This window comes from Rhinoraja longicauda, chromosome 16 (genome assembly GCF_053455715.1).
Source record: "Rhinoraja longicauda isolate Sanriku21f chromosome 16, sRhiLon1.1, whole genome shotgun sequence".
NCBI classification, from domain to species: domain Eukaryota; kingdom Metazoa; phylum Chordata; class Chondrichthyes; order Rajiformes; family Arhynchobatidae; genus Rhinoraja; species Rhinoraja longicauda.
The window spans coordinates 13,285,279-13,311,472 of record NC_135968.1 but is presented as its reverse complement, the minus strand read 5'-3'; the positions used below and the strand labels follow the sequence as shown (position 1 = coordinate 13,311,472).

At 44.5% G+C, this 26,194-nt stretch overlaps 1 protein-coding gene across 3 annotated transcripts in view; it reads left to right on the top strand.

The window, feature by feature from the left end:
• Positions 1-26,194, top strand: part of jmjd1cb (jumonji domain containing 1Cb) — a 108,089-nt gene that overhangs the window by 40,983 nt on the left and 40,912 nt on the right. For all 3 annotated transcript variants that reach the window (XM_078413248.1, XM_078413246.1, XM_078413247.1), the window contains one exon: positions 6,436-6,549. In XM_078413248.1, coding sequence (XP_078269374.1) covers positions 6,436-6,549 — 114 coding nt within the window. The remainder of the gene's footprint in view (positions 1-6,435; positions 6,550-26,194) is intronic.

Sequence of the window (26,194 nt, the reverse complement as noted above, 5' to 3'; positions counted from 1 at the left end):
TGTGGTAAATCTGAAATTGTGTTGACATTAAATTGAAACATTTAAAAAAATTACAGTAAAAATTCATTGGTTTTGTAGTTTTCTTGTGAATGAAATGTGGTCTGCAACAAGCCCAAAACAGGATACTGTTGTTGCAGACATTTCCAGTTATAAAGAATGCCAGGTCATGCAAATCTCGGTTTCTCCCGTTGCATTATGGGTAGGACTCCATTACGATCTCATTTATTAATGGGAATGTGTGTAGATAAGCACAAATTCATTTTAGTTGCTTTATGAAGTTGTGTGAAAAACGATAAGTAGATTAACTTCATAATGTGCTTTATTAGCCATGAGGCTGTAGACCAAAGACAAAGCCTCTATATTCCATCTGAATCTTCCCTGTCTCAGACCTCCAAACACTTCCGAATTTGGCGGAAAGTTTCTGCTTTCTTATTTCATTTCCACCATTCCAGTTTCGCCTCACATTTTTTCGCTAAACACATGCCTCGCCCTGCCCCCGGCTCGCCCCTGGCATGGCCTCGCCTGGCCACGTAGCGTGAGGCCCGTTGATGTTGAGAGGGGATGGGGTGGGGGAGTGGGGGGAGGGGGAGTGGAGGTGGGGGGAAGGGAGGGGGAGTGAAGGTGGGGGGGAAAGAGGAGAGGGAGTTATTGAGAAAGTGGGGGGGGGGGGGGCGTAGGGGTAGAGTGTGAGTGGGTGGGGAGAAGGGAGGAATTGGTCAAGTCTCCTTTAAAATTCACTCCTCTCACCTTAACCTATGTGCTCTAGTATTTGATTCTTCCATACAGGGAAAAATATTCTGACTATATACCCTATTTGTGCCTCTCATAATTTTATATATTTCTAGCAAGTTCTCAAAGCCTCCACATCCTTCCTGTAATGGGACGACCAGAACTGCATACAATATTCAAACAATACTGCATTCAATACTCCAAATGCGGCCTAACCAAAGTCCTCTCAAGCTGCATCATGACTTCCTGACTCTTACACTCAATATCCCAACCTATGAAAGTAGGTATACTATATGCTTTCTATATAAACCACTACTTGTGTTTCCACTTTCAGGAATTATGATCTTGGACCTCAACTTCCCTCCATACATCAATGTTGTTAAGGGTATGCATTAAGTGTATATTTTGCCCTGACATTCAACCTCCCAAAGTGCAACACTTCACACTTGCTCAGATTAAACTCCATCTGCCATTTCTACACCCATTTCTGCAGCGGATTTACATCCTGTGGTATGCTTTGACAGCCTTCCTCACAGTCAGGACCCCAGCGATCTTGGTGTTAGATGGTTCAAATAGCTTTTGAATAAAAGGTAGCTCATCATCAAAATCAGAATAACCTTTATTGTCATCCAAAAAACAAGTCTTTTGGACGAGACTTCGTCACCCACAGTCCAACAATAAGAGCAATAAAAATAAACAATTACACACACAATCACAAACCAACCCAAAACAACACAAAACAAAAAAAAGAAACATCCATCACAGTGAGTCTCCTCCAGTCATCTCCTCACTGTGATGGAAGGCCAGAATGTCTTTTCCCCTGTCGTCTTCTCCCGCGGTCAGGCTGTTGGAGTTGCCACGTTCCAGGCCGTGCCGGACGGTGAAAGGTCCGCAGCGGGCCGACCCAAGCCCCGCGATTCGGGGCAGGCGAAGACGCTGCCGCTGCCGGAGCTCCCGATGTCGGCCCTCACCCAGGGGCCTGCGAGCTTCTGACGTCCACGCGGCCCGCGACGAAGCCTCCGAAGGCGAGTCGCAGCCGCTCTTGCAGCCTCCGAAGACAACCAGCTCCGCAGATGGCAAGTCCGGTCCGCGGGCTCGGCAAACCAGAGCCCAGGTGGTCCCAGGTGGAGGCCGCCAGCTCCAGCTGTTTAGCCGATGGTAGGCCGCAGCGTGAACGGAGACAAGACCCATAAGATAAAAGGTCGCGTTACCGCTGGGAAGAGACAATTTTACAGTCCCCCTCCCCCCCCCCCACACATAGCACACAACCACAAAAAAACCCCACTACATATCTAAACACTACAATTAAGACAAAAAACACACAAAGACAAACGAACCGCAGGTAAGCCGCAGCTGCGCCGCCATTTTTCTTTGATTGCCTTGGATTTGCTGCGTTTGTGTTGGTAAAGGTACTCCAATTGTTGTTTGGTTTGGGATTTTAGGAATTGGCCAAAATAATGAAAACACCGTTGCATATTTTCAAGTTGGGTGATGGGTAACTTGAAGGAGAGGTTGGAGATAAAGTCATAGAGCATAGAAACTGCCCATTCGGCCCAACTTTTTCGGTGCCGACCAATGTGCTCTATCTACAATAGTCCTACCTGCCTGCCCATGAGACCTGATCTGCTGGATTACTCCAGCTTTTTGTGTACAACTTCAGTACTTGAACGTCTCCTATTCCTTTTCTTCAGAGATGCTGCCTGACCCGCTGAGACATGTTTTGTGTCTATCTTCGGTTTAAACCACCACCTGCAATTCCTTCCTACACATTTGTTGAAGCAGTGGCTGATTCTGAACCACAAATTTCAGCCAGGGTTTATTTGATCCCACAAATAGTCTTTACTGTGTCCGGTCCACTCAGCTGTATTTTGATAAATCTCCATAAGAATGGCTTCAGGGATGATGGAAATCTCATGAGGGAACTAAGATGGATCATCTAATCTGAAGCAATTTCAGTTAAAAGTACTACATGCTTCATCCTTGTACACATGCATGTGCTGTGCTCCATCATCATTGTGGGTACGGTAACTTCTGACACTGATGTTTTCTGTTAGGAATTGTCCAGCATCCCTAATGTGTTAGTAAAGCTGACACTTTTCTTTAAATTCAATGCATTTTGAATCGTATGACGCTACTTTGTGAAATATTTGTAAATTTCAGTTACAACAATGCTATCCCATGAGCTTTTTAAGAATGACTATAGATGACTGATATCATGGAGATCTGTCAAGAATCTGACACAGTAGAACATCTTGGGTTTTTTGTGCTGGTCCTCTGATCTGGTGTCTTTAAAGCTGTTTATTTTCCCTTGAGGGAAAATGGAGTTTCTAATCCACAAATGGCTTATACTTATAGAATTAGCTCCTTTATCTCGTGTCTATTAGGATCCCTGGATGGAGGTAAGGAAGGAGATATAGGAATAGGTGCTTCTCCTGCAGTTGCAGGGGAAAGTACCTGGGCAGGGAATAGGTTGGGTGGGAAAGGATGAGTGAACCGAGGAGTTGCAAAGGGAGTGGTCTCTGCAGAACGCAGAAAGAGGTGGATATGGGAAGATGTGACTGGTGGCAGAATCATATTGGAGGTGATGGAAATGTCGGAGGATGATGTGTTAGATGCAGCGGCCGGTTGAGTAAAAGTTGAGGACCAGGGGAACTCTATCCTTGTTCAGTCAGGGGGAAGGGGGAGCGAGAGCAGAACCATGGAACATAGAGGAGATAGGGGTGAGGAAGATGAGCAATGAAGGGGGGAAAGAATGTGACAGAAGAGGGGAAGCCGTATTTACTAAACAAAACATCTCAAAAATCCCGCTGTACAATCTTCCTCATTGACCGCAACTCCTCCATTATTGTTGTTGCCTGCAAACTTACTAACCGACCCGTCTATATTTACATCCATGTCTTTTTTTTTAATCACAAGTCCTAGCACTGATCCTTGCAGAACACTATTGGTCTCAGACCTCCAGCCAGAATAGCACCCATTTACCATTATCCACTGTCTCCTCTGGATAAGGAAGTTCTGAATCCAAACTACCAAGTCACAGTGGATCCCATGCTTCTTAATCTTCTGGATCAACCTACCATGAGGGACTTTGTCAGATGCTTTACCGAAATCCACCTAAAGAACATCCACTACCCTATCCTCATCAATCACCTTCATCACTTCCTCAAAAACTCAGTTGAATTAGCAAGGCATGCCTTGCGACAGACAAAACCATGCTGACTGTCTAATTATCCCATCTCTGGGTCAAGCCAGAAATTTCCATTTTCTCTTTTTCCATTGTCGCAGAATGACAGCGGAAAGACTGGCAACCCAGCATCTACACATGCCGTTTGCAGATGATGCATTGTTGCTGGTTTGAATAGGAAACTACCTATTTAAGTGATTCACTGTTCTTTGGACGTTTTTAGTGTTAGTTTGTCTGCGGAGCTGTGTCTTTGGATCTTTTTAGGGCAGATGTAGGTAGATACTTAATATGCAAGGGGATGAAAGGTTACTGTGGGTAAGAATGTGGAGTTGAGATAACAGTAAGATAGACTGTGATCCTAATTAATGGGAGATTGTGTTTGATCAGTTGAGTGGCCTATTTCTGCTTTTAATGGATATATCCCCATGTTTAAAATTGATGTAGGAGCCATTTATGTTTAGGCTAGCTACTGTTGGCATATTATATTATTTTTTCTAGATTTATCTTGCCGTATTATTTTGGACACTCGGGGGCGGTCATTAGATGCACAGGGTGGTGTATATATATGGGAGTGGCAGACACAGGGAGGGAGAGCATACAGTTCTAACCAGACGGGGGAACAGACCAACGACTGGAAGGACCTGGGATCAGACCAGGGACAGAGCTACAACTTGTATGCGGAATAAAGAAAGTCTGGTATGTTCATCTCGTTGTTTGTAAACAACCAATTAAACTGCAAATAACGACTGGAAGTTCTGTTCTTTTGGGTTTGCGTAAGATCACTCCTACTCCCTGTGTAGTAATGGCAATTGGAAAAGAAGTCACTGGGAAAAGTCGGAAAGTTGCCATTACAATTGAGATTTGTAAAAATGTCAAGTATAAGTTTGTAACCTAACCAAAGATGATGCCATCCAACTGTTTTAAAAGTTCCATTCATTTCATTTCAATTCTGTGACATTTTGTTTTGAAGATGTTTTGCTGGTTTATGAAAAATAACATTTCAATGTTTTCATTCTGTTGACCCTATTATTTCTATAGGGTATTAATTCATACATCGAACAAAAGGTTCTGAACCAAGGTTTAGTACAACTTATCTTTATTAGCATTTGAGTTATTTAAGCATGCATACAAACCACTGATGTCTAATACCTTGTTTGATTTATTGTTCCAATTTATCACTTCTTGCACTAAATCACAAGACTCACGGCTTGGACTCGATTACTACCCGTGTGAATGAATTGGTCAGATTCACTCTGCTGGTCGGGGGGTAATTTTCTTTGAACTTTGAACTCAGTCCCTCCTTGTGATGAATGTTCCTAGATTGTCCCTGTAGTCTCGGACGGCCCTATTCTATAATTTTTCATTCAATCTTCTAAAGGGAGATTTTGTTCTAATCCAAAGCTCTTACCACTCTGAAGTCTATAATTTCAAGTTCCAACTCATCCAAGGACTGATTAAACAAAAGACATCTTTTCTTATCAGGCAAGCGAGTTCTTAATTATGTTGCCTGTTGATATTTTCCTTTTCATTATATAGACCTTGTAAAATGGCCTTTCCCAGACACCTTATCTTCTCAAGGCCACATTACATAGCCACAAACGTATCTTCAGCCGTGCACTTGCCGCATCCTCGCCTCCTCCTCCCACCCCCCCTCCCCGACCTCCCCCGGAGGGAAGGGAGGGGAAGACTAATAAATGTATGAACTATTTGTGAGTTCATCTAAATTCCATCGTGCCAAAGGCCAATGGTTGTAAAACAGTACTGCATGAGAATTGAATCACTGACAGCAATTATTGAAGTTTCATATATAAAGTTATATCTGCTTTGAATCTTGAAGTTACTGCCATTTTCAAGGTCTTATATTGACAAATGTCAATAGTTCATAATAAGAGGAGGGACCATGGGCCCCCCAACATAATTGCCATTCCCTCTGCAATCGGGAGGACTGAAGGAGTGTGCATCTTTCTTTTTATGAGTAGTAATTTAGGAAACGTGTGTTTCTTCTGTATGTAATGTAGAAAATAACATCATGAAATTTTGATTCTACATCTTGTGTATGGAACTACTATTTTGTTGTTAAATGTTGGAAGCTTTTGCTTAAAATGCCTATAATTGAATTATTTTCACATGTGATCAACAAAAATCGCAATGATAATATCTTGACTCTGCTGTATGACTGTGATTCTGACAGCAACTTGTAGTTTGCTTGTAGGGTGTTTGAAATAAGCTGAAATGCAAATGCAGAATACAGTGAATGCTAGAAATCTGAGATGAAATCATAATCCTTAATGTTTTTTAGGTCAGTCAGTCTGGAGAGGAATACATAGTCCCTGAATCGGGTCTTTCAAATCAGCACTTTTGAAGAAATTATTGCATATTTCTTGAGATTTTATATGATATTTTAATTAAAGTGGCTTACCATGTTTTTTTAATCTAATTTTGGAATCTCTGCCAAAAATATTTAGTTGAACTGCTGAATCAATTAAGCCAAGTAAATTTGTATCTTGTTTTGTTTCGTTTAGACATTCAAGTCCGTTGTGGGAAAGACTGTGCTTCATTTACTGAATGCAGTAGAATTCTTTGTGGATAAACAACTGAATTTTATACCTGGGGATAATGCCTTCCAGGTCTACCAGGTAGGATTGTGTTCAAATTTTTTACAAATGATAAAATATTTCATTTTGTTTGTCAAATGTATAAAATTCAATCTGGAAAAATTGAAAATGGTCTGCTTTTGACAATTATAATCCATTCAATCTTATTGTGTTAATAATTGTGCAAGCTAAGGCACATATCATTGACCTTCTTTCAGTAATAAAACCCCAACTTGCCCCGTTTCCTTTCTCAGTTGACAGTTGTATTGAAGTTAACCTTGCCAATCTTCTTTGGTCTTACCATCATTGTTTGTGTGAACTCTGCCAGTTGACCCACTTCTGCATCCAGAGTACACATTTGCGATGAATCAAGGCTCTTGTTTGCCATTATTTTATTGACTGCGATTAAATTGACTAAGATATCATTCAAGAATGGCAACATCTTGCTGTTGTTCATCCTAACATGCTTTTTAAAAACATGTTCTGGTATTATTTCTTAAATTGCCTCAATCATAGCATCAAGTTGCACATTATTCTTAATCCGTATTGTCCATCAAACATTTTACCCTACAATGTTATCACACGTTCCCATTATCTTTCACCCCATTTAAACTTTAAAGGCCTTTTGTTAATATAACTCTTCCCTCCACACACCTTCACTTCCTGATTTCTACCTCAAATTATCTTCTCAACCTTTTCTCCAAGATGCCTTTAGACATTCTGTCTCAATTTTCTTTATTAGTTAATATCTTGCACCCATATTCAAGGACAATTCACTCACCATGGCCGATCCTTTGGCAACTTTCTTATATCTTTCACTATGTATTTCTCTACTACTATCTTCATGGAAAAAGTATTTTTCACATTATTTATAACTGTAGTTACATTTCTAACAAGAACTCTGCATCTGTTAATGTTTTAATCAATTATTTGCTGTATTAGGTTACTATTAAATCCAGCAAAATATTTATTCACCCATTTACTCACTACATCCACTTTGCTCTCTCAAATTCCAGTTGTACACAGTAACCCAAGTCACTGGCGCACAGCTGGCAAAATTAGACCTCATTATATCAGGCTTGACCAGGATTGCTCCCTGTGCTATGAAGTAGCGAGTTTAGAAAGGAAGAGCAGCTAAATGTTTGGCTAAGTAGCTGGTGCAGGGGACATAGTTTGAGAAATAATTTTGAGGTAGAAATCTACTTGGGAGTGTGTGTGGAGAAAGGGAGTTTTATTGGAAAAAAACGCTAAAGTTTAAATAGGTTGGACATAATGGAAATATACATTAAAGTAGGATAACATGTTCAAAGAGCAAAGTAGAGATATTTTAAACATGTAAGTTGACACAAAATGCTGGAGTAACTCAGCGGGACAGGCTGCATCTCTGGAGAGAAGGAATGGGTGACATTTCAGGTCGAGACATTTTTTCAGACTGAAAGTTTAAAAATATGTAGGAAAGGACTGCATGTGCTGGTTTAAATCGAAGGTAGACACAAAATGCTGCAGTAACTCAGCGGGACAGGCAGCATCTCTGGAGAGAAGGAATGGATGACGTTTCAAGTCGAGACTCTGCAGTCTGCAGCGTCACCCATTCCTTCTCTACAGAGATGCTGCCTGGCCTGCTGAGTTACTCCAGCATTTTGTGTCTACCTTCGATTTAAACCAGCATCTGCTGTTCTTTCCTACATATTTTAAAAATGGAATCTCTTCTGGGGCAGTGATGATATGCACAAGAAGGAGGGGTTGCACCTAAACTGAAGGAGATCCAATACCCTGGAAGGGAGGTTTGCCTGTACAGTTTGGGGTGGTTTAAATGAGTGGCACACAGGGTAGGTCCTAAAATGACATTGTTACTGGAGAGAGTGAAGTGTGTGTAATAAATGAACCAGGCAGAGCAGCGGGAATGTGTTTGGAAGCAGGAATGGATTGGGAGGCTTAACTGCATTTACTTTTATGCAAGGAACCTTGCAGTTAAGGCGGAAGAGTTGACAGGGTGAATCAGCATGTGGGATTATGCCATTGTGGCAATCACAGAAAAATGCTGAGGGAAGGACAGAAAGGCAACTCATTGTTACGGTGTACAATGTTTACAACGTGATGGGGGGATCCAAAAGAGGAGGAGGTGTTGCATTGCTGATTAGGGAGAGCATTACAGCAGTACTGAGTGGGGATATCATGAGGGTTTAGCAAATGAAGCTATATGGGTAGAACCTAAAAATCAGAAAGAGGTGATAATTTTAATGCGAATAGAGTACAGAGATCCAAAGAGTAAGTGGGATTTGGAAAAACAAATATATAGACAAATTTGGAATATTGTGTTCAGTTTTTGTCACCCTGCTATAGCAAGGATGTTACTGTTGAAAGAGTGCAGAGAAAATTTACGAAGATGGTGCCAGGACATGTGCCTGAGCTATAAGGAGAGGTTGGACAGACTCTGACTTTATTCCTTGAAGCACAGGAGGATGAGTGGTAATCTTATAGAGGTTGAGAAAGGGCATGAGGGGAATAGATAGGGTAAATGGGTCTTATACCCAGAGTAAGGTGAGGTGTGAAAGATTTAAGAGGTGTATATATGGAACCTGCTGCCAGAAGTAGTGAGTGGCAGATAAATCAGTTTTTAATCATCAAGCTATATTGCTGGAACCTTCACTCTTCTGCCTAATTCACCTGCTCTTTTGAATCACCCTGGAAAGATAATGATAAGCTATCCCCTATGCCCTATGGGCACCATCTTAACCACCTTCTTAAATATTCTCTTTTGTGTACTGCGAATGCACTTCTGAACAAGTTTTAGATTAGAGATACAGCATGCAAACAGGCCATTCAGCCCAATGAATCCACGCTGACCATCAATTACCCATTCACTAGTTCTATGTTTATTCCACTTTTGCATCCACTCTACACATTCAGGAAAGTTTTAGTGAGGCCATTTAACCTCCAAACCGCACGCACGTCTTTGGGATGTGAGAGGAAACCAGAATAAACACGTGATCTCAGGGAGAACATGCAAGCTCCACACACTGTATCCGAGGCCGGGATTGAACCGCTGTGAGGCTGCAGATCAACCAGCTGTTCTACCGTGCCGACCATAAGCATGAAGTCATGGGATTCGTTATTAGGATTGAGATCATCTGTTAGGACGATGCTTATTTTTTCTAACATTATCTGTCTTACCAAACTAGATTTTGCAAATGACATTGCAAAACAGTGTCATTGAGTGTATCCCTTCCTATCCTTTTATTCTGTTTTCTTCTTTTTTCCTATAAGACATGTACTTCTGGTCCCCCATACAATCTAATCTAATGTCTCACCTCACATTTTCAAACTTTCCACGAACACATTCTTTCTGAAGAAATTACTCACATCTATTCCTGAAGTACACTATTCCATCTCCATTTTTATTCTCAAGTCCTTGAATGTGCCTCATCTTTTATAAATCTTTACCCGTCATTTGAATCTTTTCAGTTTGCCATACCTGTACATTTTGCTTTATATGCTTCCATCTTTACAACAATTGCATTAAAAAATTAGTCCACATATTTGAATCGCATTTCTAAAGACTTCGATTTTTACTCATTTTTAACTTGCAAAACAAAATTGCAATTATTCATATTTAATGACCAATGTGTTCAATACTGGCTTATTATAGGGCATTATTAAAGGTAATTCTGAAAGATTTACACACTGTGTTTGAATAAGTGAGTGTTGTTGTTGAAGATGTTAAAGTGGGCATGATTTATAGTTCAGAAAAAGTACTAAATCGATGCTTTTCAAATTTAAATTTTCATTTCAAAAGGGCATGCTTTTCAAATTTCTTAAATGTGACCTTTTTATTATTCTGAATAGAATTTATCTGCATTGTGTCTATCGGTTATTTGCACTATAATCAATGATGCCAATGAAGGCCTCTCTTCGGCACCTAATGTTTAATCATTGTCCTGTCTGATTCAAGCCAAAAGCAGGGTGAAAAGGCTCATAAACTATGGATTATTTTCTATAGTTTTTATAATCCTAACTTTAAGCCACATTTCAGTCTCTTGATGGACAAGATTTTATTCTTCGCCCTATGGACCAAGTAAATTTTACAATAAGTGATTTCATAACATGAATTGGATGGAACGTGATAGATAAATGCAGGAAAACTATTTGCATTAAACAGGCCGAATTGGTTATATTGTGATTTCTATGAGGAACTGGAGAAACACTTTAAAAATTACTTTTACTACTCCCTACAGTAGTCAGACATCATTATCTCTTGATTGATTGATTGAAAGATACAGCACAGAAACAGGTCCTTCGCCTCACCGTCCACGTTAACTATCAACCACCCGTTCATACTAGTTCTGTGTTATTCCACACAATTATTTTTATAAAGCAGTTTTTCTATAATCAAAGTTTGTTGGGAACATTTCTATCGCAGAACAGGTATATTTTACTTCATTTGACTGGTTCTTTTCATTTAAATCTTATTACCTTTATTTTTTAAACTAACTTCCACCGGGAAATCGTCAATGGAACTTTCAACATTTACAAATTAAGCCAGGAAAGAAAGTGTGAGTATAGGAGCAAAGAGGTCCTTCTACAGTTGTACCGGGCCCTGGTGAGACCGCACCTGGAGTACTGTGTGCAGTTTTGGTCTCCAAATTTGAGGAAGGATATTCTTGCTATTGAGGGCGTGCAGCGTAGGTTCACTAGGTTAATTCCCGGAATGGCGGGACTGTCGTATGTTGAAAGGCTGGAGCAATTAGGCTTGTATACACTGGAATTTAGAAGGATGAGGGGGGATCTTATTGAAACATATAAGATAATTAGGGGATTGGACACATTAGAGGCAGGAAACATGTTCCCAATGTTGGGGGAGTCCAGAACAAGGGGCCACAGTTTAAGAATAAGGGGTAGGCCATTTAGAACGGAGATGAGGAAGACCTTTTTCAGTCAGAGAGTGGTGAAGGTGTGGAATTCTCTGCCTCAGAAGGCAGCGGAGGCCAGTTCGTTGGATGCTTTCAAGAGAGAGCTGGATAGAGCTCTTAAGGATAGCGGAGTGAGGGGGTATGGGGAGAAGGCAGGAACGGGGTACTGATTGAGAGTGATCAGCCATGATCGCATTGAATGGCGGTGCTGGCTCGAAGGGCTGAATGGCCTACTCCTGCACCTATTGTCTATTGTGAGTAGAATGTTAATTGGGCAGATCATAAATAAAATCGTAAGTAAAATATTAGAAACCAATAGAAAGAAAAATTAATGGAAATATTGACTGCTCCCTCACACCTCCAGTGACCCTGGTTTTAAAGCGAGATGGCCCTGGTTCGTCTTGTGGACCCAGAGTCTATGATAGATGCTGGTTCTATCCTGACCTGCTGTTTTGTGGCGATTGCATGCTCTTCTGCCTGTGACATTGTGAGTTTCCTCCCACATCCCAAAATGTGTGCACTGGTAAATTTATTTGGGGGGGGAGGGGGAGTGGCAGTTGATGAGAATACAGGAAGGATAAAAATGAATTAGTGCAAATGGGATGGTTGATAGTCGACATTGTCTCAGTGTGCTGAAGCTGCGTCTCACTGTGACTCTAATTCGACGACTTTATACAATGTAAGAAAAACAGAAAATTGGGAAGGGAGTATAGAATAAAGGTAGAGGGGTTGTTTTAAAAAAAAAAAAAACATTTCTTCTCTGTCATCTTTGGTGACTTACTTGGAATGAACTGTCATGAGGTTGTGGAGGCAGAAAATATTAGAAGGCACTTGAACAGGTACTTGATAGGAAAGGTGTCAAGGGATACAGACCTAATGTGGGCTTATCAGATTAGCATAGACAGACAACGTGGTTGGCATGGACAAGGTGGGCCCTAAGGGTCATGCCTATGCCGTGTGCTTCTATGAAAATTGCCGAGTTTGAAAAATAAGCTGGTTCCTTGTGCTTGCTCAAGAAGACAGGGATGATTGTAGTTGGTGGATTGATACAATGTATCAATCAGATGAGGGGCTTGCTTTGTAAGAGAAAGGCATTTCATGGCACATCTACCCCAGTAATAGGAGTGGGTAATTATGGCAACAAAGCTGGGGTGGAGAAGTTCATGTTCTTTGCCAATGCTTAGCTTGCAGATTTCAACTGCTGGCAGCATGCCTGAGTGATCGACCAAAGAGTATGTGTCTCTTTCACAAACAACATGATTGCTGAAATTGAACATGCAACACTTTGTCTCGCTGGCAAGATTCTATTTAATTTAGCTTTAGTGTACAATTTAAGTTTTAACTTTTCAATAAATGAGACTGGTTCCATTGTTCAAGGCAAATGCTACAGCCTTAGTTGTTATTTCTTACTACCTGGTTTGTTGATTTGAATTAAAATAGCTGAAGCTGTTGAGCAAATAACCTATAATCTTCAGGAAAACATTTTTGATGTAAAATACATAGCCAATATTTTTTATGAACACGAGAAAAAAACAATCTAATTTCAGGGAAATATTTAAGTAAGATCTAAAGTTTTCTCAATCAAATTGTTTCTATTATCATAGGAAGGTTCTGCATGAATGAAATTAACATTAGAAGGTTCTATATGAATGTGTATGGGTTGCACATTGGAAGTTGCTTATAATATTTAAGAATAAGTCCATGTTATTGAAAATTTGCCAATAAAAGATCGGTCTAATTTAAGGAAGAGCAAGCGGCGAGTCCTTAACCATGATCTGTTGTGTAAGTTCCATGAAGGACAGTTTATGATTGTGATTACTTTATGATAGTGATTACTGTGGAAAGTACCACATGTGCTAAGATTATTTTGCATATTTATAGTATTGATTTTATAAAAATATTGTCTACTAAGTTTGAAGAGTTTTGCAGAAACAGTGTTATATTTTACCAGTGCTTTGCATTGCCTCATTGTAGGCTTTTCAGTTGTCAAAAATATGTAGATGGGGAAACTCATTGCTGCCTGGTGGAATAAGTTTTGTGTTTAGTCTGGGGGTTTCACCTTGAATACCTTTTTTCCTCAATCAAACAAAGACTTTGTGATGCATTGGGTGTGATGGTGACACACTCTCCCTGCTACTCTAGTTCTCCCCTTTTCCCACTCTCTTGCTCTCCCCCTTTATCTGCTCTCCCGCCCTCCCCCGAAACTGCTCTACCTCCCTCCTCGGTCCCCTCTGCTGCCTTTCTCCTCGGCCCCCTCTCTTGTTCACCTATCCCCACCCTTCTAGCCCTCAGCATGCGCATAGTAATCAAGTATTAGCGAACACCAAAGATAGACACAAAAATCTGGCGTAACTCAGCGGGATAGGCAGCATCTCTGGAGAGAAAGAATGGATGACGTTTCGGGTCGAGGCCCTTCAAACTGGTTAGGGATAAGGGAAACGAGAGATATGGATGGTGATGTGGAGAGATAAAGAACAATGAATGAAAGATATGCAAAAAAGTAATGATGATAAAGGAAGCAGGCCATTGTTAGCTGTTTGCAGGGTGAAAATGAGATCCTAGTGCAACTTGGATGGGAGAGGGATAGAGAGGGAATGCCACTAACTGAAGAGAGAGAAATCAATATTCATCCCACTAGGCTGTCAGCTGCCGAAGCGAAATATGAGATGCTGTTCCTCCAATTTGCGTTTAGCCTCACTCTGACAATGGAGGAGACCCAAGACAGAAAGGTCTGTGTAGGACCCAGGACAGAAAGATCTGTGTGGGACCCAGGACAACAAGTTGAAGAACATCAAACTTCAGGGGAGGTGATCTGCAGCACATTGTTCTCAACCAGTTTATAAATTTTAACTGCTTGAAACTTAAAACAAAAATCGTCCTTAAGTTTAGACTTTTTCAAAATGTGTCTAGAAAAGGTCTTTATGATTTCCTTACCAAGAAGAACCTATTGATCCAATGATGACGAGGATAAGATTGATGTGGCTTGGGGAAATGTATTGAAAACTATGAGATGCATTGCCAATTATCTTGTTGATTAACATCAATCATTGTAAAAGGGAAGTGTGATACTATCATCAGACAGGATACTGTTATGGAACCTGTCGTATATTATTTGTGGTAAGAAGTGTTATAATTTAACACTTGGCTTCAGTGTTTAGTTGAAGCATAATTAAGAATTGACACCCGAGAGTTTGAATTTTTCTGTTCATTTTTGTTAGTTTTAAATGTTCCTGGAATGTTGAAGCATGTTGTCCACACTAAAAGATTATATGGTTTTTGAGTGCTGTCGATTGACCTATTTCCTGATCAAAAATAGTACAACTTAAGGTAATTTGTTGGATTTATGATATAAAAACTTACTTCAGCCTAGATTGAGGAACAGGAAACTATGTGAGACAACATGAGGTTTAAAATTAGACCTGTGCAGTATGTTTGAACTTGATATTTATTTTTAAGAGAAATTAACATACCAGAATCATCAGATTGTTACAGCACAGGAGGAGCCATTTTTGCCCCTTGAATCTGTCTCAGCTCTTGGTAGCACAATCTACTAAGTCTTGTTCCCTACTCTTTTTCCAGGTTTAGACATAGACTTCAAATATTTAGCAAATTCCTTTTTGAGAATCGCAAACTGTATGTACTCTCCTCAGTTTTAGGCAGTGGATTACAGATTGTAACTGCCCATGGTGTAAAACATTTTCCCCATATCATTCTGGATCTTAATTTCATTAAATCTGATTTTATTCATTTGTCTTGCCTAAATCTTATATGGTTGATGAAATTGCCATTTCCACTTGTTAAAAGCTGGATAAGTTATCCTTTGTCCCGCCCCCCTGACATCAGTCTGAAGAAGGGTCTCGACCCGAAACGTCGCCCATTCCTTCTCTCCTGAGATGCTGCCTGTCCTGCTGAGTTACTCCAGCATTTTGTGAATAAATACCTTCAGACTGGATAAGTTATCTACTTTAACCTCTGCCAGTTTATCTAAGTACTTAATGAATTTCTTGTCTTATGCCATCTTTGCTACCTTCCCTTTTGTTGGTTCTTGCCCGCATCCTCTGATAAATTCAGCGGCAGTGTTTATTAACTATTTCAGCCATGAGTCTCGGTGCAGAGGGAGGTTAGTTAGTCTCAACCAATTAGTCCAAACTCTGTACTATTTTCTATTTATGAGCTGAGAGATTTTCAGATCATTTTTACACGAGTCTATCATTTCATCCGCAATTTTGCTTTTTCACTTTTCTGTGAACTGCTGATTCACAGTCTGTATGCCCCAGTGGGCCACATCTGCAACTGGCCATTTTATGTGGACTTCAACTTAATTCAAATTGGGTATTGCAATGTCCTGATTGGGCTACCTGCTGAGCACATTTTTCAGTTGAGAAAGTCTCAATTGGATTGCTGTTTGTCCTTGGCCATTGCAAATCTTGATTTACAGTACTATTAGCACTGTGTCCCACGTGTTCCCAGACTAACCCTTGGTTCATTTCATTCCTAGGAGCACATCCATCACTGTTATCTTCCACTGATTCCCCAAGAAATTCCCTGCCTTTCTTTGTCCTCAAAAATTGTTCCTATTAATGTTGGAGTTACCAGTTGCTTTCCATCTCTTACCACCTCCTGTAATTTCACACTAGATTTGCAGTTCTACCTCCTTGTCACTATTTGGTGACCAGGAGAAAATGCCCAGTTACGTATTGATTCCTATCTTAAACTTTATGAGTCCAGCCTTCGTCTCCTGAAGAATATTTCCCATGTCTTCCTCAAGTATGCAGTAACTACTATCACACCTCCTCCCCTTTTTATCCTTCTCTGTCTTTCCTGGACAACTGTAACTCAAAATATTTATTGCCCTAGCGTGCCCATTTATTTATGTTTAGACCTATATCTTAGTAATCAAGTAATCGCCATTACCTCATTTCCCATATCTATTTGCACTTGCAGCTCATCAACCTACATGACCACAATTTGTGCAGTTATGCACTACATGCTAAGCTTATCTCTGGCTTTGATGAAGTCTGCTCCTTCATCCTAGAGTGCTGCTTCTTCATTGAGCTATCATTGGGAGTCTCAACTATAACAAAGGTGGCTTACATGATCTTGTATAAAGTGGAACATCTCTGTAAGCAGCTTTCTGCAGGAAGTATAAATTTGATATGTCTATTGGCCTGATGATTTAATATAGAAAGGTACAAAAAAGACAGAGTCTAAGTTATTTTAGATCATTATGAAATCAAGTGTGACGAGCTGGAACATAAACAACAAAGGAAAGTGGAAGCAGACATTTCAGCCCTTCATCCCTGCCATGCCATTCAGTAATATCGTTGCTAATCTTTTACCTCAGTGTCATTTTCCTGCACTGACCCTAGAGCCCTTGATTCCTTTTTTGGAAATACATTGAGTGATGGAGTTTCTCTAATTCATGGGTTGAGAACTCCGAAGATCACTGCCCGCTGGGTGAAGTATTTTCTTCTCTTTCCTATTTTGAATGGCAGACACCTTACTTTGCTACTGTGATGGAGATAACAGACTGCAGATCTTGGAATCTTGAGCAATGAAACAAACCGCTGATGGAGGGACCTGACCTGAAAAGACGTATGCGTGCAAAAGTAGTCGTATCGGTGCTGGGTCTCACTGTTGTCGTAATTGTAATCGTAATTAATTTATTAGCCAAGTATGTTTTGCAACATGCAAAGAATTTGATTTTGCCATACAGTCATACCAAAAAAAGCAACAAGACACACAACTACTTAAAAATTAACATAAACATCTATCACAATGGATCCACCACATTCCCCACGGTGATGGAAGGCAATAAAGTCTTATATTCTTTTCTCCTGCGGTCGGGGCAGTCGAACCATCTGCAGTCGGGGCGATCGAAGCTCCCGCAACCGGCGATCAAAGCTCCCGCATCGGGGTGGTCGAAGCTCCTGCGGCTTGGAGCTCCTGAAGTGAGTCCTTAACCAGGGGCCGTGAGCTCCACAATGTTAAGTCCGCAGGCGCCCATGGTTGTAGCTCCTGAGGTCGATCCCTGGCAAAGGGACCGCCAGCTCCACGATGTTAAGTCCGCAGGCTCCCGTGGTTGGAGCTCCTGAAGTGGATCCCCAGCAAGAGGCCGCCAGCTCCACGTTGTTAGGCCGCAGTGTGGACGGACAATAGACAATAGGTGCAGGAGTAGGCTATTCGGCCCTTCGACCCAGCACCACCATTCAATGTGATCATGGCTGATCATTCACAATCAGTACCCCGTTCCTGCCTTCTCCCCATATCCCCTGATTCCGCTATCTTTAAGAGCTCTATCTAGCTCTCTCTTGAAAGCATCCAGATAATTGGGCTCCACTGCCTTCTGAGGCGGAGAATTCCACAGATTTAGAACTCTGACTAAAAAAGTTTTTCCTCATCTCCGTTCTAAATGGCGAACCCCTTAAACTGTGGCCCCTTGTTCTGGACTCCCGCAGCATTGGGAACATGTTTCCTGCCTCTAACGTGTCCAATCCCTTAATAATCGTATGTTTGTGGCGGCTCCCAAGGGTCGGGCCATACTACTACCGACCCCTCGGCACGGGAATGGACTAGTCCAGGGGGGGCGGTCCGGTACCATGTATATAAGGACAAGGTTTTGGCGCGAAGCCATTCCGGCAGACTCGACCCGTCTGATAACCGAGGTATAATAAAACATAACGCCCCCGAAATACCTGGCTCCTTGCCTTTATTTCGGGCCTCTATCGACGCGCCACATTGGTGACCTCGACGGTCCATTCATACTAGGATGGACAAACAATGGATAGCCGACCGTCAGTCCGGCTCGCAGGCCGACCAAGCCGCAGCTGTCGACGCGGTAGGCATCAAGCTCCCGACCTTCTGGACCACCTGGGCTCGCGTTTGGTTTTACCAAGCGGAGGCCCAGTTCCAGCTGTGGGGCATCACAACAGATGATACCCGTTTTTTCCACCTGGTGGGAGCCCTTGACCAGGACGCGGCCGAAGAGGTAACGGAGTTCATCCAGGACCCCCCGGCCCACGATAAATATGAAGCCCTTAAGGAGCTGCTGCTCCAAACCTACGGGCTAACCCGAATGGAGCGGGCCGAAAGGCTCCTCCACATGCCAGGCCTCGGTGACCAGCGCCCATCTAGCCTCCTGAAGGAGATGGTCGCGCTGCTCGACGGGCACAGACCGTGCCTGATGTTTGAATACACCTACCTGCACCTGCTGCCGGCCGACATTCGCCTGCAGCTCACCGACGCCTCCATTGCAGACACCCGGGCCCTCGGCAGGCGCGCGGATGCGCTGTGGGCGGCGCGCCGTGATGACATCAGCGTGCTAAACGTCACTCGAGAAGCTCCCGATTTTCTCCGGTCAGGCGGGGGAGCTGTGGAAGGAGTGACAGCTACGCCCCGGAGGCCTGCGAGATCGCCCCCGGTGGCCATTGCGGGTCCTGCACCCGCACATGCACCTGTAGTCCCACACCAGCAGGATCCAGCCAGCACCAGCAGGAGGCACTGGTGTTATTACCACCAGCGCTGGGGTGCTGCAGCCCGACAATGCCGCCAGCCGTGCACGTTCCCGGGAAACGCCGGGGCCGGCTGCCAATAGTCCCCGCGGCGGCCGGCCAGATTCACCGCCTCTTCGCCTGGGATCGGCGCTCCGGGGGCCGCTTCCTCGTGGATACCGGGGCGGAGCTGAGCGTCCTGCCCCCTTCGCTGCTGGACATTGGTTCTGGGAGTGGGGGCCCATCCTCACCGCTGCAAATGGGAGCCACATTCGGACTTATGGCGTCCGCATGGTCCACATCGTTTTCGGCGCCAGCCATTTCACGTGGCAGTTTACAATCGCCGACGTCTCCCAGCCGTTGCTCGGGGCTGACTTTCTGCGGGCTCATTCTCTCCTGGTGGATGTCAGGCAGCAGCGCTTGGTCCACGCCGCCATGATGGAGCCCATTGCGCTGCGGCTGAATGAGCCCGTTGTACGCCCACTGTCGTCCGTGGACTCCCATTTCGCTCGGGTTCTGGCGGAGTTTCCAGACATTATGGCCCCGCAATTCCGGTCGTCGACCCCCAAGCACGGGGTGTTCCATTACATAGTAACTACCGGCCCACCCCTCCACGCACGAGCACGCCGACTGCCGCCTGAAAAGCTACGCCTGGCACGGCAGGAGTTCAGCACGATGGAGTCCTTGGGGACCGTCCGCCCTTCCAACAGCCCATGGGCATCCCCACTCCACATGGTCCCCAAGGCAAACGGGGGCTGGAGACCTTGCGGGGATTATCGGCGGCTGAACGTCGCTACCGCCGAGGACCGATACACCGTGCCCCACATCCAGGACTTCAACGCCCATTTGGCCGGGGCCACGATATTCTCGAAGGTGGATCTGGTGCGAGGCTACAACCAGATCCCGGTCCACCCAGAAGATGTGCCCAAGACGGCAATCATCACGCCGTTCGGACTCTACGAGTTCGTACGGATGCCATTCGGCCTCAAGAACGCCGCGCAGTCATTTCAGCGGTTAATGAACGGCGTGTGTTGCGGGCTGGATTTCCTGTTCGTATACCTCGACGACATGTTGGTAGCCAGCCGCTCGCGGCAGGAGCACTGTGCCCACCTCCGGCAGCTCTTTCAGCGGCTCAGCGAGCACGGGTTGGCTATAAACCTCGCCAAGTGCCGCCTTGGCGTGGCCACAATTGACTTTCTCGGCCACCGTGTGTCTTCACAAGGCGCGGTTCCCCTGCCGGACAAAGTAGACGCCATCCGCCGGTTTCCCCGTCCGTCCTCGGTGCGTGGCCTGCAGGAGTTCGTCGGCATGGTGGCCTTTTATCACCGGTTCCTGCCATCCGCGGCCCACATCATGCGGCCACTATACGAGCTGCTGGCGGGCAAGCGTAAGATCGTCGTGTGGACCGACGAGGCGGTAACTGCCTTTGACGGCGTGAATGAGGCCCTGGCTCGGGCTGTGCTGCTGGTTCACCCACTGGAGGATGCCCCGACAGCCCTTACGGTGGATGCCTCAGAGTTGGCGGTTGGTGCCGTACTGGAGCAACTGACGGACGGGGGTTGGCACGCCCTGGCCTTCTTCAGCCGGCACCTCAACAACGCCCAGAGGAAGTACAGCGCCTTCGACCGCGAGCTCCTCGCCCTGTACCTGGCCATTCGTCACTTCCGCTATTTTCTGGAGGGCCGCTCGTTCACCGCTTACACGGACCACAAGCCGCTCACGTTCGCCCTGGCAAAGGTCTCCGACCCATGGTCCGCCCGACAGCAGCGCCAGTTGGCCTACATCTCGGAATTCACCACCTCCATCCGCTTCATCGAGGGGAAGGAAAACCGGGTGGCCGACGCGTTGTCTCGCCCCGCCATCAATGCCGTTTTAGAAGTGGCACCCGGCATTGATTATTCTGCCCTGGCGGAGGCCCAGCTAACGGACGGGGAGATGCCCGCCTACCGGACTGCCATCTCTGGCCTCCGCCTTGAGGATGTTCCCCTCGTCCCCGGAGCAGCGACGATACTATGCGATGTGTCGGCAGGTCAGCCGCGCCCCATCGTCCCGGCCGCGTGGCGCAGGAGGGTGTTCGACGTGGTCCACGGGCTGGCTCACCCATCCATCCGGGCGACGACCGCACTGGTAGCTGCGCGGTTCATGTGGCATGGTCTGCACAAGCAGGTTGGCCACTGGGCCCGCACCTGCATTCCGTGCCAGACGGCAAAAATTCAACGCCACGTCCGGGCGCCACTCCAAGGGATCGGTCTACCCTGCCGACGTTTCGACCACCTGCACGTGGACATTGTGGGCCCGCTCCCGCCGTCCCGGGGCATCACCCACCTCCTCACGGTGGTGGACCGCTTCACGCGGTGGCCGGAGGCCATACCACTGGCCGATACATCTACAGCCACATGCGCTCGTGCGTTGGCTGCGCACTGGATTGCTCGCTTTGGGGTGCCGGTGGTCATCTCATCGGACCGGGGGCCACAGTTCACCTCCGAGCTGTGGTCGGCCATGGCCCACCTGTTGGGCGTGCGGCTGCACCACACCACGGCCTATCACCCGCAGGCAAACGGCCTGGTGGAGAGGTTCCACCGGCAGCTGAAGACAGCGCTGAAGGCGCGACTCTCCGGCCCCGACTGGATGGACGAGCTACCATGGGTCTTGCTGGGCATCCGGACTGCGCCCAAGGAAGACCTGGCTTCATCCTCAGCGGAGCTCGTATATGGGTCCCCGCTCACGGTGCCCGGGGAGTTCGTGTCCTCGTTGCCGGGGCGAGAGGAACCGCCCTCATCCACCCTACAGCGCCTCCGAGAGCGAGTTGGCAAGCTCGCACCCGTGCCGACGTCCCGCCATGGGACATTCCGCCCTTACGTGCCATCGGCCCTCCGGGACTGCGCCTTTGTGTTCCTGCGCCGTGACGCCCACCGGACGCTACTCCAGAGGCCATATGAGGGCCCGTACCGGGTGCTGGAGCACGGACAGACAACCTTTGTCTTGGACATGGGGCCGGCCCACTTAGACATTGACCAACCGGTGCGGGTTGCCCAGCCTCGGCCACGAGGTCGCCCACCCTTCCGGGACCCACCACCTGTCCCTCCAACTGTGCCTCCGCCGGCCCCTCTGTCGACCGATTACCGTACGCGGTCCGGTCGGGTTGTGCGACCACTAGTGCGTTTCGTGCCTCCGGTTCTGGGGGGGGGGGGGTCCTGTGGCGGCTCCCAAGGGTCGGGCCATACTACTACCGACCCCTCGGCACGGGAATGGACCAGTCCAGGGGGGCGGTCCGGTACCATGTATATTAGGACAAGGTTTTGGCGCGAAGCCATTCCGGCAGACTCGACCCGTCTGATAACCGAGGTATAATAAAACATAACGCCCCCGAAATACCTGGCTCCTTGCCTTTATTTCGGGCCTCTATCGACGCGCCACATGTTTCAATAAGATCCCCCCATCCTTCTAAATTCCAGTGTATACAAGCCTAGTCGCTCCAATCTTTCAACATACGACAATCCCCCCATTCCGAGAATTAACCTAGTGAACCTACGCTGCACGCCATCAATAGCAAGAATGTCCTTCCTCAAATTTGGAGACCAAAACTGCACACAGTACTCCAGGTGCGGTCTCCCCAGGGCCCTGTACAACTGCAGAAGGACCTCTTTGCTCCTCTTGTCATAAAGGCCAACATGCCATTAGCTTTCTTCACTGCCTGCTGTACCTGCATGCTAACCTTAAGTGACTGATGAACAAGGACACCCAGATCTCTTTGTATTTCCCCATTTCCTAACTTGACCCCATTCAGATAATAATCTGCCTTCCTTTTCTTAACACCAAAGTAGATAACCTCACATTTATCCACATTAAACTGCATCTGCCATGCATCTGCCCACTCACACAACCTGTCCAAGTCACCCTGCAACTTCATAGCATCCTCCTCACAGACGGAGATACGATAAAAAAGTCGCATCTCTGTTGAGGAAAGAGATATTTTTTTAAGTTTCCCCCACCCCCCACATAATATAAAACTAAAGATACACTAAAACATACATTTAACAACAGACTAAAAACAACAAAGAAGAAAACGACGAGACAGACCATTGGCAGAGGCAGCCATTGTTCGGCGCCACCTGCTGGTCCATTCATTATTATTAATAATTTGAATATATATATAGGTGGCATTGTTAGCAAATTTGTGGATAACACTAAAGTTGGTGATATAGTTGACAGTAAAGAAGATTATCCAAGATTACAACGGGATTTTGATCAACTGGACCAAAGGGCTGAGGAATGGCTGAAGGAATTTTAATTCGGATAAATATGAGGTGTTGCATTTTGGTAAGACAAGCCAGAACAGGATTTGCACAATAAATTCTAGAACCCTGAAGAGTGTGGTAGAACAGAGAGAAAAGGGTGCAGGTATATGGTTCCTTGAAAGTGGTTATACAGGTGGTAGACATGGAGGTGATGAAAACATTTGGCACACTTGCCTTTGTTAGAGTCTCGAGTACAGGTTAGACACAAAGTTGTGGAGTAACTCAGTAGGCCAGGCAGCATCTCTGGAGATAAAGGATAGGTGATATTTTGGGTTGGGACCTTTCTTCAGACTGAAAAAGAAAAAGCATTGATTAATCAAAGGTAATCAGTTGACCTTTCTCAGAACTTTGACTGGATAGGCTGGGTATGTTTTCCTTGGAGTATGTGGTTGAGGAAGAGCCTGATGAGATCTACAGGACTAGAGAGTAAGAACCTTTTCTCCATAGCAGATGTGTCCAACGCCTCAGGGCATTCGTTTAAGATCAAGAGTGGGAGGTATCAAGGAATTGGAATTAGCATTGGTTGGAATTTGCAATGCATGGAGTGGTGATGGCAGATTCACCATATTTAAATATCTAAATGAGTACTTGAATTGCTTTGGCATCAAAGGTGATGAGACGAATGGAATTGATATAGATAGATACTTGATGGTTGGCATGTTCATTGTAGGCCAAAGAGTATGTTTCTGTGCTGTATGAATGCAAATGATAGGGAAGATTAGATATGTGAATCAGTTACTGTGAAATATTAGTGGATAAAAAAGATTGTTGCAAGGATGAAGTACAAAATGTACATTGGGTTTTGCAAAGTCTGGGATAATGTATCGCTGCTGATACAAAAGTTAGTGGTTTTGTAGATAGTGAAGATGGTTGTGAACGATTGCAGCAGGATCTGGATTGATTGGCCAGGTGGGCGGAGGAATGGTTGATGGAATTTAATACAGAGAAGTGTAAGGTGTTGCATTTTGGGATGTCGAACAAGGGCCGGACCTACACAGTAAATGGTAGGCCTCTGGGTAGTGTTGTAGAGCAGAGGGATTTAGAAGTACAGGTATATGGTTCCTTGAAGGTCAAGTCGCAGGTAGATAAGGTGGTCAAAAAGGCTTTTGGCACTTTGGTCTTCATCAGTCAGGGTATTGAGTATAGAAGTTGGAAGGTCATGTTGCAGTTGTATAAGGCACTGGTGAGACCACATTTAGAATATTGTGTTCAGTTCTGGGCACCATGTTATAGGAAAGATATTGGCAAACGTGAAACGGTTCAGAGAAGATTTACGAGGATGTTGCCAGGACTAGGGCTGTGAGCTATATGGAGAGGTTGAGTAGGCTGGGTCTCTATTCCATGGAGCGCAGAAGGATGAGGGGAGATCTTATTGAGGTATACAAAATCATGAGAGGAATAGATCGGGTGGATGCACTGTCTTTTGCCCAGTGTAGGGGAATCGAGGACCAGAAGACATAGGTTCAAGTTGTTCAAGGGGAAAAGATTTAATAGGAATCTGAGGGGTAACTTTTTCACACAAAGGGTGGTGGGTGTATGGAACAAGCTGCCAGAGGAGGTAGTTGGTTGGGACTGTTTAAGAAACAGTTAAACAGGTACATAATTCGGACAGGTTTGGAGGGATATGGACCAAGCACAGGCAAGTGGGACTAGTGTAGCTGGGACATTGTTGGCCGGTGTTGGCGAATTAGGGCCAAAGGGCCTATTTCCACACTATCACTCAATGACTCTGACTCATACATAGATGATTGCATAATCAATAGTAAAATAAACATGAAACAAATATTTTTTAGGTTGTTCACAGAACAATACAGCACAGGAACAGGCCTTTCAGCCCATAATGTCTGTTCTGACATGCTGCCAGGATAAACCAATCCCATCTGTATGCACATGATTCATCTCTCTATTGAAAAACCTGGGAGTGGACCTTTGCTGATGCCCCAGTCACCCACTTGAATCAATAATCTGCTGTTGCTTAAGGGTTTGAAGGAACATTTGAGGGAATCAATTTAGTAACCATTATACAGTATATAATTTTCTACTTTTATTGGAACATTTTACTGACACATTTCAATTTATAAGATAACAAAAATTGCAAGACAGTTTCTAGATGTTGTTTTGCATGAGTCGCAACAACAAAAGGAAAGTAAGTAGGCAGATGCAACCAGTATTCAAGAAGGTAAATGGCATTTTGGACTTTATTTCAAAGCAGTTTAAAAAATAGAAAAGTATTGTTGCAATTGTACAGGGTACTTGTGAGGTCACAGCTAGAAGTACTGTACACAGTTCATGTCCCCTTATTTGAGAAAGGATATACTGTAAAGGCTCAGTAGGCTAATTTATTCATAGCTTGAGAGAGTTTCCCAATTTCAGAAAATGAAATAAATTAGATCTATAATCTTTGGCGTTTAGAAGAATAATGGGTAATCTTAATCTTACCAAAGATAGGTCATTGGGGTAGTCAAAGAAAAAAAAGATAATTCCTTGACCTTTCAAAGGTCAAAGAGCAGTGAGGTTCGAGCAGTGAAGAGGAAATTGTACTGGGTCAGATCAGTATGATCATAATAAGTGATGGGGCAGTCATGAACACATAATGCAAAGTGGCCTTTGATTATCAATCAGAGAGCTACCTTTTGAATAATATGTTAAATAAATATAATGGGTGATAATTATTTTCATTTTCTCACTTTATTTCCCCTAAGACTTGAATAACTTGAATCATGGCCATTTGACACATTGCTCTAAGTTGAATCTTTTGTTGAATCTTCACCCTGCTATTGAAGTGGCTTATCTGAAAAATTGAATCCTCGGTGTAGTTGGGCAACAGGGTTGTTCCATTGCTATCTCCTTGTTCGATACTTTAGTCCCTGCTGTTACATTTTACATTCTACCACCGAATATTTGAACATTTCTGTTTTAATTTTCAACCTCTTTTCATTGAGATATAAATGATAGGAATCTACTTCAATCGCCATTGGTCCAGATCTGC